The sequence below is a fragment of the Alligator sinensis genome, unplaced genomic scaffold (assembly GCF_000455745.1).
Source record: "Alligator sinensis unplaced genomic scaffold, ASM45574v1 scaffold360_3, whole genome shotgun sequence".
Taxonomy (NCBI): Eukaryota; Metazoa; Chordata; order Crocodylia; family Alligatoridae; genus Alligator; species Alligator sinensis.
The window spans coordinates 3,187,698-3,200,785 of NW_005841977.1; the positions used below are offsets into that span (position 1 = coordinate 3,187,698).

Here is a 13,088-nt window from a genome sequence, read left to right on the forward strand (position 1 = left end):
GTTCACTGCTGACTAAATCGGACTGCTAAAGTTTAGGGGTGCATTGATAGAGTTTTGGGGGGCTGAAATTTAAGGAGGTATAGTGGTTGATACCACCTGGAGACAGCTGTATCAGAAATCAGACTGGTAAGTCCAGTATGGTGGAAGGAGAGGAGGAGGCAAGGGGTGTGCAAGGGGCAGATCAGAGCCCCTTGATGAGGGAGGAAGCAGGTGGGGGCAGGGGTGGGGGAGGTACAGGATGAAGCCACGGCTTGTGGGGTGGGGGTGGCTCCTGCTGCTGCTTGCACTTCTTGAGGGGTGTGCCCCTGGACCTGCATGGTATGGGGCAGGCCACTGCTGTGGGATGGATGGCAGCTGGTATGGGGCAGGTGGCAGCTGGCACTGCATGGGACTTTTCTCAATAGGGCCCTGGGCTTGGAGCAGGCTCTGGCAGTGCTGGGAAGAAGCTGCAGTCACCCCAAACTTTCCTGCAGCTCTGCTCCCAGCCCTGTGCCACCACCTGGCACAGCCCTGGCTGAACGCCTCACTTCCACCCAAGTGCTGGGAAAAGCCATGGTTGGGCTGGGTGGCAGTCCAGGATGGAGCAGAGCCATGGCAGGAGCTGCCCCCACCTCTATGAGCTGTGCCTCTGTCCCATGTCCCCTTCCCTGCCCTGGCTGGGCCACACCTGCCCCCTCCCTTGCTGCAGGGGGCATTGATCTGTGTGGGCACCCCCACCCCCAATGCCCCTTCCTTCCCACTTCCCTTTCTGACTTAGCTGCTGGAGGCAGCTCTCCACACTGCCAGCTCTGCTCTGTGCTGTGGCTGCATGCAGTATGGGCATATATCAGCCCCATAAGGCTGATATCCAGTAGACAATTTTCTTCATGTTGGTACCAATCCAATATTGGACCAATGTATTGGTGCATCTCTACTAAAATTGAGTCAATTGCTTGTGACTTCCTAACTGAAAGCAGCAGGTGCTTTAGCAGTTCAGTGCATGTAACTAAGCAGCCTAGCTCAGTGGCTGTCAACTGGGGTTACGCACACCCCTAGGAGTACTTAAAATATTCTAGAGGGTATGCAGACCTAGTGTGACTGAAAAATGCCATGTGCGCACACAGAGCTGCAGCACAGCACATAGGTGGCCAGGAGAACAGCCAGTTCTGGCTGGTAAATATGTTGTGAGGGAATGGGCTGGGAGAGGGGGCAGATTGAGGCCCCAGTGGTGGGGGTGGGAGAGGAGCTGGGGTGGGATGCTAGACTGAGCTACGTGGGAGCAGCTCCCATTGCTGCATGCACCCCGAGAGTGCATGGGGCAGGGGGACATGTGCCCCTGGATCTGTGTAGGTAGGGTGGGATGCTGCTGCGGGCTGGGGTCAGGGTTGTGCTGGGCTGTTCTCGGCAGGGGCTGGGCTAGACTGTTCTGGTCAGGTGGCGGCAGTGCTGGGAGGGGCTGCAGCCACCCCAAAACTTGCCATAGCCCCCTTCTACTGCTGCTCCTGCCACCCACCCCCAGCACAGCCTGGCTCAGCCCCTGCTGGGAATAGCCTGGTGCCAGTCCCACCCCATGTGCAGATCTGGGGACACATGCCCTCCCAGGGGTGCGCATAGTGGTGGGAGCTGGGGTAAAGCATGGGATGGAGCTGCAGCTTCCCCAGGGGGAGGGTGTGGCAGCTCCTGCTACTGCGTGCACCTTGGGAGGGCATGGGGGTGTGTGTCCCTGGAGCTGCGCAGTGTGGGACAGGATGCTGCTGTTAGGCTGTTCCTGGCAGGGCCTAGGCTGGGCTATGCTCAGGGCAGGTGCCATCAAGTTGCAATGTATTTATATATAACCTTTTTGAGTAGTACTCTTAAACAATATGGAGGTAAGAAGACCCGAGTCAGCTTTTCAGAAAGATGGTATAACTGTATAGATGCAATTTCTTTTTTTTGTCATGAGAGTATCTTTCAATGTACTTCTACATTAGCACTTTCATCATGCAGGTCTCAATTGTTGTATTTCTTGAACTGGGAGGAGGTATTATTATATTATCATGTAACTTTCTCTTATTTTTAAGTTGTTTCCATGATCTGAACATGGCAACCCTTGTATTCATAGACCAGGAGAATGGAGAAGCTGGTGCTACTTCTAAGGATCGACTAAGATTGCCTTCAACTTGTGAGTGTGCACTTTTGCCTTTAAAAATTGAACATTTTAAAATAAACCAGGAATGTGCCTGGCTTGCTATTTCTGGCATGGGAGGTGCGGGAAGTCTGAGTAATATAAGCAAACATGTAGACGCTTGTTGGAACATGTTTTCATTGTTCTTCTGAGACCCTTTTCTCCTTCAAAGGCTTCCAGGGGGCTTTATCTTTTTACAGACAGCCTTACTCTATTTGTGGGAGTGGAGTGACAAGGAAATAATTCTCCAAGGTTAAAACTTTATCCCTATGTAGAAGTCTCTTTTTAACTGTAACTAGTTCCTCCTTCCTAGGCAGAAAGTACTGAAATGGCTCATAGTGGTATTTGCAAAGCATGTAAAGAATCTTAAAACTTTTCTCTGCAGCAGGAAAAGTTCTGTCTGAAAGGTCACAGGTGCAGACTCCCCTTGTTAGAAAAACAATTAATGCAACTCCAGTCGCATCTAAGTCTCTCAGAAAGGCTCTAGGAGATGTGAACAGGACTCTGCAATCCACAAAAAAGAAGGAAACTTTAAAAACACAAAAGCAGCTTGTGACTAAGGTAAGTGCATGAGTCCTTAGCAGGAAGTAGATCCTTAAGTATGCTTAAGTCTCTGGTCCTAGGGATTAGGACAAGAGAGAAGCATGTTTAGATATTGCTGCCCCCCCATGTAGATGCAGGGGACAACATCCTTGCTGGCAGCCAGGTTGGGAAGAGTGACCCAAGTAGTCTGAGATCATGATCCACGTGATATTTCTGACCTATGTAAAATGAGGTGGTCTTGTCCTATGACCCCACATATATTGCTGGGGTCATATTACTGAACATAATCTTACAGCAAACTAGCAACCAAATTGACCACTGCCCTTGCCTTTTGATATATTGGAGTCCTACAGCTGTGTGCATGAGCACAAACCCCTTATCCAGTTTGCCTTTTAAAGTCATTACTTAAGAACCTAGTATCCCTTCAACTAATATATATTTTATTTTTATTTTTATTTATTTATTTATTTATTTATTTATTTATTTACAGAGTACTACTGAAAAGACCACTGAAGTGGGAAGTTGCAGTGCAGTACCTGAAGAAACCTACCCAGAAATTGAAAACTTGTTTACCTACAACCCTCTAGGTAGGAACTCAGTAACACTAAGCTATCTGTCACTAATCTTAAATTGCCTAAAGTATATGCCTTGACTTTGAGGCTAACCTTGTTTTACTTTAAAATCCAAGCCTTCAAATTATGTCCAATCTCTCTAAGGGCAGTGACCTGGATACCCTATGACCAGGTAGATGATGGACACTGCAGCTTTCACTTAAATACGTTATTTTCTCACATAACCCACACCTCTCTTTATCCCCCTTCCCCCCCAAAACCAAACAAAAACCTAGCTGGGGAAGATAAAGGTGCACACTGTGAGGGGAAAGCCTCCCCATGGGTCTGGGAGGGGTGGACTGAGGGGAAGGTTGAGACTTGGCCCCAGCAGTGTCAGTCTTAATTGTTGTGGGGGTTGGACCCAATATGCTCAGTCTGGGACTACAAGCTGGTACTGGGACAGTGTACTGCATCATACCTGGCATGCAACTGTGCCCCCCAGCCTTGGAAACCCCATACCTCAGATACCAATGGTATGGTAAGATCTCTTTCCTTGTCCCTGTTTTGAAGATATGTTAGTGAGCTCATGAAACAAACTGACACTTTCAAAATGGTGTTTGGGGTCACTTACTGCCATCATAGCTATATCAAAGCTACTAGAACAGGGGTTGGCAACTCCTAGTACATGTGCCACAGCATACCACATGAGGCCGTTTTACTCAGCTTGCCACATCTAGCCTGGGCTCTGAGCAGTGTTGCCAGCAATGAAGCCTAGGCTGTTTGCAGTAGGTGGCAGGGAGGCTGCAAGCCCTGCTGTGAGCAGCTTTGGTTCTGTCGGGCAGCAGCTGCCTGGAGCCCAGGCTGGATGTGGCAGGCAGCTGTGAACCTGCAAACAACAACAAGGTGCCATGGGGGTGGCTCTCCTGTGCCAGAGCGCCACTAGGTTAGGCCAGGCCAACCCACACTACCAGCCCCAGCTCTTGCTCCCTCTTGGGAGCCAGGCCACTGCCATGCAGTAGCACAAACCTTGGTTGCAGCTCTTGTTTCTGCAGCCTGGGGGGTCCTGGTGGGGTCTGTACTGCCCCTATATGTTCAGCCAGTGCCAGCCTGCAGTGGAGAAGGGGCCATCCTACCTGTGCTCCTCCTCCTTCCCAGCTGTGCTGCCAGAGGTATGCCTGCAGCTGCTGCTAACAGTGACTGAGGCTGGAGCTCTAGACCGTGGTGTAGCTGCTTGGGAGCAGCCTGGGCCTGGTTCCCTGGGCCTGCCCAGAGCCCAGGCTGCTCGCAGCAGTCAGCCCAAAAACGTTGCCGACCCCTATACAACAACCACAGCTTCCTAGATCCTAGTGAATATTAACTACAGTCCACTAACTTTGGGCAAAGGCGCACACACAAATATTGCACAACAGCGTATACATTAAGGTCTATTGATTTAATATAGTCCCTAGTAGCCTCTTACGAGTCAGCCTTCCAAACATTTCCAAATCTAATGGACAAACTTAATGTGCCCAGCTATAATGTATGACTTAAAAGTAACTATACTATGTGACTGAAACTAACTTTCCTAAGCAGACTTTGAGAGTTTTGAAGTTCCTGAAGAACATAGACTAAGTGACATGTCCCTGACTGGTGTACCTCTTATGATATTTGAAGAAAAGTCCTCTGACAGACTTGTAAACTTGGTCCCATCACCTATGAAGCTGTCTCCAATTTCATGGGAGTGTGGTAAGTGAGGACTTGTCTAAGTTTTGGTGTCCACAGTTTCTTTGTGAAAAGAGGGTTGTGCACAGAGCCCTGACTCAAATGACTGGGATACTATATTACTGGAGTGGGCTCTTTTTTTTTTCCTGACTCAACTGTTCCTGAGATGTGGCCAAGCCAATAAAGTGATTCCTGAAGATGATATGCAGCATCTTACTAAATCTATAGGTACTAAGCACTTCTAGTGATTTTATTTTATTTTTTTAAGCTCCATGGCAACACCAACTTAATTTCATGCTGTGAATGTCTGTCTTCATGCTAGAACTTTGCTACAGACTAAAAATAGGGTGTGTGCAGTCATGGACAGATCTAGGATTTTGATAAGGTGTAGATGGTGTGGAGCATCGCCTCATAACATAACTCCTCTTTTTGTATTCCCTCCCGCCCCCCCCAGTTAAAGAGAAACCAGCAGTGTTACTAATTTGCTAGGGGTCTAGGACTGCTTATTCATTTTGATATCAGTAAAAACACAGCCTTATTGGAATGTTAGCTAATTTGTTAGGTAATATATGAAACTTAAATGCAAGAAAATAGTCAAAAGATTTGTTTAACTAGTCCTGTAGTCATTGTTAAATGTGCATCAGTTACTCAGACTTGTAGAACAAAATCTAGTCATCCTGAGTATTAACAGTGCCTCTAATACGTGACGGTCTGTTAGTTCTACACCTGATTTCAATGTTTTTGACCATAGCTAAAAACAGCCTTCAGGGGTGAAAGAGCCATCTCTGGTACTGTCTGTTACCAGGGATGGCTAACAAATGGTAAAACTGCAGATGGAAGGCTTCAGTAGTGGAACAACAACACTATTAAAAAGGTTCTCTTTTGTATGGAGGCTAATGATTCTCTCTCAAATGGATGGATTGTTAACACCTGTGGACTGAAGAGACAGGACTAGCAATAAAACTACAACTGGCCATACACAGTTGCAGACTGGGGGCAGGGTGGAGAAAGTGGTGCAGTTGCATATCCCTCAACACTTTGCCTGGCATTTTGGGTTGTTTGGTTTTTGTTTTCTTCTGCATAAAACAGGAATTGAAGGGGATGGTGGGGACCCCCCTGATCCTTTTGTAGCTTTCTTGCTAGTTCAAGAGAATTCTAAACCGCCAGGCAAATAACTGAGATTTGAAACTTCTCAATTGCCAGCTCTATTTTTAAACTATCTCCAATATGTGAAACTGAGGTGTGTGTTACTTGTGTGGGGTGTTTCTTCCAAATGATTGCTAGGTTTTGAGACCTGCCTGCTCCATTTTTTACTTACTTTTTTTTTTTTTTAAACTCTTTCAGACTTGCTACAGTCAACTGCCAGCTTCCTTTCTACCCTGGATGAAATCATTGACTTGCCACCTCCGTGCCAGAAATTCTGAAGTAGATTCTGCTTCTTTTATTTATTGAGCTTTACCAAGCTTGTTCATGTCTTTTTTTTCTCTCTAGGTTTTTAACCCTCCAACTTTCTAAATAAAGAATTGGGTAAATAATACTTGCGTCTAAAATGGCTTTCCATACGTTACTTGGTAAGACGGCACTGTAGTTGACATTGCTGTGGAATTTATAGGCATGTTTGAGCTCTGCAGATCCCAGAGAGCTTCTAGGATCAGAAGTGTCTGTAACGTAGTAGGCCAAATGTGACTACCCAAGTTGAAGGATCACAAAACTTAAGTAAACCTGGGACTAGGTCTCTATCCAAATCTTATTTGTACTACTAGCTTGTAACTTGCTACTACTAAATTGCATAGACTAACATTCCATTTTTGGGCCTTCCAGATATTGGGAAGAAATAGTTGGCTTATCTAGGTGCACTGCTGAGATGGTGAATATTCTTGTCCCAGTAGAAATGTCCTGAATAGGAGTAGGCCATGATCCATCCAGTAAAGTGTCCTATCTGGTATTAATAATATCTCATAACTGAGGAACTATCAAGGAAGCCTAGAAGATGCATGGGGTAACCTGCTTCTCTCAGTCTGTAGGACTCTAATATCTTTAAATAAACATGGAAGCATCATGCTGGCTGAAAGTGAGTCTCAGTTGTGGCTTTTTTTGGTTTGGGGGTGGTGTTTTTTTGCAGGCTGTTGGGTTGGGGGGGGGGTTTTTTTGGGGGGGGGGGGGGGAGGGAGGGGTGAGGTGGTCCATGCATACACTTTTCTTAAATCTTTTTTTAAATTTATTTACCCAGTTCTGGGTTGCGCTTCTTTACCTCTCTTTTTCCCCTCCCTGCCCTTCCACTCCCTCTCAAGGCAACTAGAAACTTACTTTTAGTATATCTGTGCACAGTAACATTCATATGTTCCCGACAGAAAGGGGAGAGGAACAATTAAATTCCCATCTTGAGAGTTCAATAATCTATTCTCATCACTTTTCCTTCTCCTTATCTCACTTATCACTACAGGCACAAACTTGGGACAAATAAGGATATTCTATATAGGATGTCACCAGAGTGGTGGCTGGCTCTTGCATCTTAATTGCCTGTTAAGGGCTTCTACGCAGAAGAAATTAGGGTGGAATGTGGAACTGATAAAGGTCACTTAGTCAAACTTCTTACTTGAGTTGGGATATCTTTTGTTTAAAGCTCACCAAAGTGTATGCTGGTTTAAACTGCGGTATTCCACAGGTTCTACAGTCTCTATGCAACTCACTCCAATAGTTGACCACCCTCATACTTTAAAGTTCTTGCTAGTATTCATTGTAGATTTCCTTTGGCACACCTGTACATGAAGCTTCAAGCGCAGTAGGCTAATTCTACTGCACATTAGCATGGTGGATAAAATCCATGTTAATGCATAGTAGTAGAATAGGGTTACTGCACAATAGCATTACCTAAAATGTGTGTCCTGGTCTTACTATACAGATTTTTTACACATGTAAATGCCACAGCACCTGGTGCTTTGATGCACACAGCTGTATAAGTAGTGAAATGAACCTTGGAGATGCTTTAGTTCAAAAGCACACTGCTGCCACTTTGTGCCCTGACACACCTCGCTGCTTATAGAACATGTGGAGCAGATTCTGCAGGACAAAGTTATGAGTATAAATGCCCTAAGCGTGCAATAACTACTGCACACTTAATGCAGATGTAGACATAGCCCTCTTTAGTTTTTGAATTGCAAATTTTTTATCTTGCTTTGGGGGGCTAGACAAGCTTTCTCTTCCCCCCCCCCTTGCCAACTTTTTAAACTACCCTTTATTTTATTTGCAGGCTTAACAACTTCCTATTTCCTTCTCTATTTATCTCCACCCCTCCCTGTGACACGCACACATTTTGGTCTCTTCTCCAGGCTAAGTACTATTAAGTCTTTCCTTGTGACTCCATATTTTCTAGACCTGACTTTGTTCTCTTGGATTTGCCTCTTCAAGAAATGTGGGCAGTGTCCATAATTTTAGGTGAAGCCTTATCGGTACTGAATTGTCGTACTTCAAGTGAAGTGACTTCCATTCTCCTGTTGCAGTATCTCTGCATAGTGTTGTTGCTTTGTCTTTTTCCCTGTAGTACTACAGTCTAGCCAGTTATCACCTAATTTGTATTTGTGCATGTGACTGTGTTCCATCCTAAGGACAGTACTCGGCACTTTCAGGTAACTTCTCCTGTTTTACCAACTTCACTTTGGATCCTAATCCTCCAAAGTGCTTCCCCTGCCACCCCCAGATTAATGTAACATGTCAGCTTATTTCTATGACCATGACATGATTTTGTCAAGAGCAAGTCATAATTAACAGAGCCAATGTTGGCTGTCCTTATAACCTTTTAACTTTGTTATGTACTCTTAAGTTCTGGAGCATATCAATAAATCTTTCTGGGTATTGTAGCTACACTTAACTGGCTTTGTGCTTTTTGTTCCATTTGTTGGCGAAAGGTTCTTTTTTTATTAAATGCTTTCAGCAGCAGGAAAAGTTCTTCTGTTCTACATGAAATTAATAGAGCTCTTTGCCCCCTATCCCACATCTGAGAAATACCAGCAGCCTTGAGCTGGTGTGAAAAAATAAATGATTAAGTCAGATTTTGTGACATACCTGTGAGAGAACACCTTATGATACAAGGTTAGGAGAAAAAAAAATGACTGGGACTAAATTAGCAAGAACTTATACAGTGAATTTCTCTTACCTGTACTTCTCTTGGAGTTAACTTGATGAAGTGAACTTCAGCCCATGAAAGCCTGTGTTGTGTGTATGAGAGAGAGAACACACCTACTTTGGTTAGTCTGTAAGGTGCAAATCTACTCTGCTTTCTGCTTGACTTCAGACTAACAGGTAACTATGTGCGTCTGAGCTAACTTTTGCCAAGTGGAGTAAAGTCTCTAGTTTTCACAGCTGTTTGCCCTATGAACATTTCCCAAAACCCACTTCTGTTTGAAGAGGTGAAGCTGATTTAGGAGGATTGGTTTCTTCACATCAGGACTTGACTGAGTGAGCTTGTTATCTAAGTCACAGGTGTTAAGAAGCTGTATAACTCTCACTAAGTTATGCAGTTTGTGAGCCTAGAAGCATAGCAGGAAGCAGGTTCTGTACATTTATGCCCTTCAGTTGCAAGTAGTTATTTGGGGGTGGGGGTGATTTAATAGTATAATGGATCCATCCCCTACTTCTGTGTGGCCTATACACCTGAGCCAGTAGCAAATTCTTGCAATTCACTGGTACAGGTAGCTAGTGGCTATCTTCTGCCCCTGAAACAAGGGAACAGCAGAAAGGCAACTGACGTGGAGGAATGCCCTAATCACTAGGGCTGTCTCCTTACAACCATAGAAAATTAGGGTTCATAGATGTCATAGACATTAGGGCTGGAAGGGCTCTCACAAGATCATAGGGTCTAGCCCCTGCCCAAGGAGTAGGAAGTTAGCCCAGCAAGATAAGTATCTAAGCATTTCTTAAAGGTATCTAGAAGGGTTGGAAGGGACTTCAGGGGGTCATCTAGTCCAACTCCTTGCTCAAAGCAGGACTGTCCCCAACTCAATCATTCCAGCCAGGGCTTTGTCAAGCTAGGCCTTAACCTCCAAGGATGGGGATTCCACCACCTCTAGGCACCATCCATTGTATATTAAAACATAGCACTGAATAATATAGCCTGCAATGGGAGCATGAACAGCCAGGACAGGTAAGTGGACAGACTTTTTTTTAAATGCAATTAACTTCATACTGGAGTGAGTCATCTGAAACTTTAAATGTATGATTCTTGCAGAGTTTTTCATAGGCAATGTTCTGTAATGTTAATGTGTCACTGGAGATGCGCCTCTTTATACATGATCTTATGAAAGGACTCTCAGCACTGTAAATAACTAAATAAGAATTTCAAAGCAATGTAGAAAAATACTGAGTAGTAAGTCTACTTGTGTAGAACCACGTGTACCCAGTTATCAAAAAGAGGGAAGACACCTTGCACCAAATGCTTACAGTGAAGAACAGCCAAGAATCCCTTGAAAGAGCTTCTAGGTTTCAATTTGTTTATAAGTTATAGTTACTGCTTCATGTTACAAGCAATAATTTAAGGTAGCAAGATGCATTTTAGGTTGGAATTTTTACAAGGGGTATGAAGGAGCTTGGAATCAAATTCTTACAGATGGTACAGGATGCAAGTGCATCTGACTTCCAGCATATACTGGTGTGTGTGTGTGTGTGTGTGTGTTTGTGTTTTTTATATAGTATAAAAGTCTCTACTTCATGAAATATCAGTCTATTATATTTAAAGAGTAGCTCCACTCTGAAAAGTGGCTCTGTGCCAATAGCGCTGGGGGAAGTCCATGTTTAAACTTCCTCCATTTAGAGGCTTCATGTTCTAATTGTATCTCTGCTCATTTACTTTTTATGCATCATTGCCACCACCTAAGTGCCATTACTCTTCAGATTGTATCCTCAGTTAATAACACTGGACAGTTGAAGTCCTTTACCCATCTTGGTGATTTGTCAGGGGGATGTGGGGGTGGGAGCAACAACATATTTTCTTCTACAAGGATACAAAGAAGTTAGGAGACTTGCTTAAACCTGTGCAACCCAGCTAGATTTCAGTGGGTTTATTCAAGTGTGACAGGTTATAGTTCGACCTGGAGAACCTTTATTGCTTGTGGCAATATAAGGGAGGAAGAAAGAAACAGCTTGACCTTAAGATCCCATCAGTCTTTTCTTGTAAAATGAATAAATGCCACAGCATCACTAAGATTATTTAGAAAACAGTCTCTTAAATTGTATACCATATAAATGGGATGATCTGTAAAAAGACTTAAAAGTATGTCATGTAATTAAATGGGGTTTGGGCTCAATAAAGAAAAATGCCCCCCCCCCCAGCCATCAGATTGCCAATTACAGAGAGTGCAGTTTATATATTATAATACTTCTGATTTTGTCTGGACACATTTTAACCTATGGTATAAGTTTAACATATAATAAGACCAGCTATAATGCTATTATTGCTCTGTAATGCTAAGAAATGTTGATTGCTGATAGCTTGTTTTCCTAAAACTCAGGCTAGCAGAGTTTAAGACTGGAAGTGGAGGCCAAACCATGAAGATTAGCCTTGAACTTGGGTGAGGCAGCAGACAGAACTCAAATGTCTCATTCCTATCCCATGTTGAATATATACTCATGTTTTGTTTAATTTCTTTAGAGTCCCATTGACACCCACCTGGGAACCCCCAGTCATGTTCACAGCTGTGCCCTCTGAGCACCAATTGGGTTTTTTTCTGGAACATTACACTTGGCTGTAAAATGCTCTGCGGTGCTAGTCCTATTTTCTGTTTCACTAACCTTTAGGCTAGGAATGGACCTTCAAGAAGCCAGAGCCTGAACAGATTCAACCTTTGCAGGTTAGTCTAACCTGCCTAGGTTGAACCAGTTTGTAACAGAACAGACATGCAGGCACTTGCCTGCAGTTGCTCAGGCCAAGAGCTGGGGGCACTAGAGCATGCCCTTGGCTGCGGGGAAGGGGTGGGGGGGTCCATCCCTCCATCCCTTCTGGTCTCTTCTGCCCTGCAGCTGGGGTGTGCCAACCCCAGGGGCCATTGCTGCAGCTGCAGCCTCCTCCCTTCTGCTCCCTGGCAGATGGGTGACCTCAGCTGCGGTGGGGGAAGGAGGGAGGAATTAACCCCCTCCCTGCCCACATTGTCTTAATAGGGCTGTGGTGCCTGGTGTCTCTCCATGTCCTGTGTCTGCTCTGGCTAGAGAGCAGAGGGGCAGGGCCAGTCCAGCTTTGGAGCAGAGAGCCCTGCCCAGCCCAGATTGCATGCTGGGGGTGTCTGGTTTATCTTAAACCACGAATGGGTCTGGGACAGACATTGCATAAACCACTTTGAGCCAAATCAGTTAAGTCTGATGCTACATTCAACCAAGTTTATTTCAGACTGGTTTCAGCCATTTTGAAATGGGTTTATGTGCACTGAATGTCTGCTCTGTTACAGGTTTACACCAGTTTCTGATGTTCACTTAAACCAGTTTATGTAATGTCTGTCCTTAGCCTTAGAAAAACTGCAGATAAAGATCTCTATCTGGTTTTAAACAACAACTGCCCTTTGTTTTGTTTGTTTTGGCTAGTTTGATAATTCATAATATAGGTATGACAAAGGTACTTTATATAGGAATATGCCAACCTGGTTATCCTTAATTGACTTTAAATATCTGTTGATATTAACTTGTTGGAATTTAATTTTGTTTTTTTGTCTTCAGGCAATACAAAGAGCCAGTAATTAACTCTAACAAATTACCATATGACTCCCTTCGTTGTATGCTAACACAAATTAACTTGCAGATTAGGTATTCAATTTTAAATAGGGGTGGGATATATTGGCAAAAGGGGACTTGGAAAATAGAGGGACAGAAATGTTTTTTCAAACTACTGACTTTCTGCATTAAAGCCCCAAATGATGACCCTTTCCAAATACTTGGAATAAAGATGCAACACTGTCTGCAGACAGTAAAAAAAACTGAAGTGTTAAGGCAGTTGATGTACTGCATTGCAAAACCTACTATGGTGTAGACTGCTTTTTATTCAGAGCAAGGATTGAGACTTCGCAGATGAAGGTTTTGTATTAATCCAGTAACCTTTACACTTTTTTGCCATTTTTTCTGACAATGACCTTTGTCAGTAGGAGGGGGTTAACTTATCTTCCCCCCCCCCC

At 44.3% G+C, this 13,088-nt stretch overlaps 1 protein-coding gene across 1 annotated transcript; it reads left to right on the plus strand.

Annotated features, from left to right (window-relative positions):
• Positions 1-2,042: 2,042 nt before the first annotated feature.
• Positions 2,043-6,475, plus strand: PTTG1 (pituitary tumor-transforming 1). Its single transcript, XM_006021082.2, has 5 exons — positions 2,043-2,140; positions 2,529-2,704; positions 3,177-3,273; positions 4,810-4,962; positions 6,283-6,475. Exons 1-5 carry the CDS (start codon positions 2,059-2,061, stop codon positions 6,360-6,362), a joined length of 588 nt encoding a protein of 195 aa, XP_006021144.1. The 5' UTR covers positions 2,043-2,058; the 3' UTR covers positions 6,363-6,475.
• Positions 6,476-13,088: the final 6,613 nt, after the last annotated feature.

Excerpts from the sequence above, each read along its gene's own strand:
- PTTG1 (XM_006021082.2), top strand. The coding sequence starts at position 2,059 with ATGGCAACCCTTGTATTCATAGACCAGGAGAATGGAGAAGCTGGTGCT. Across the intron at positions 2,705-3,176 it reads AAAAGCAGCTTGTGACTAAG|AGTACTACTGAAAAGACCAC; the intron begins GTAAGTGCATGA and ends ATTTATTTACAG. Across the intron at positions 3,274-4,809 it reads GTTTACCTACAACCCTCTAG|ACTTTGAGAGTTTTGAAGTT; the intron begins GTAGGAACTCAG and ends TTTCCTAAGCAG.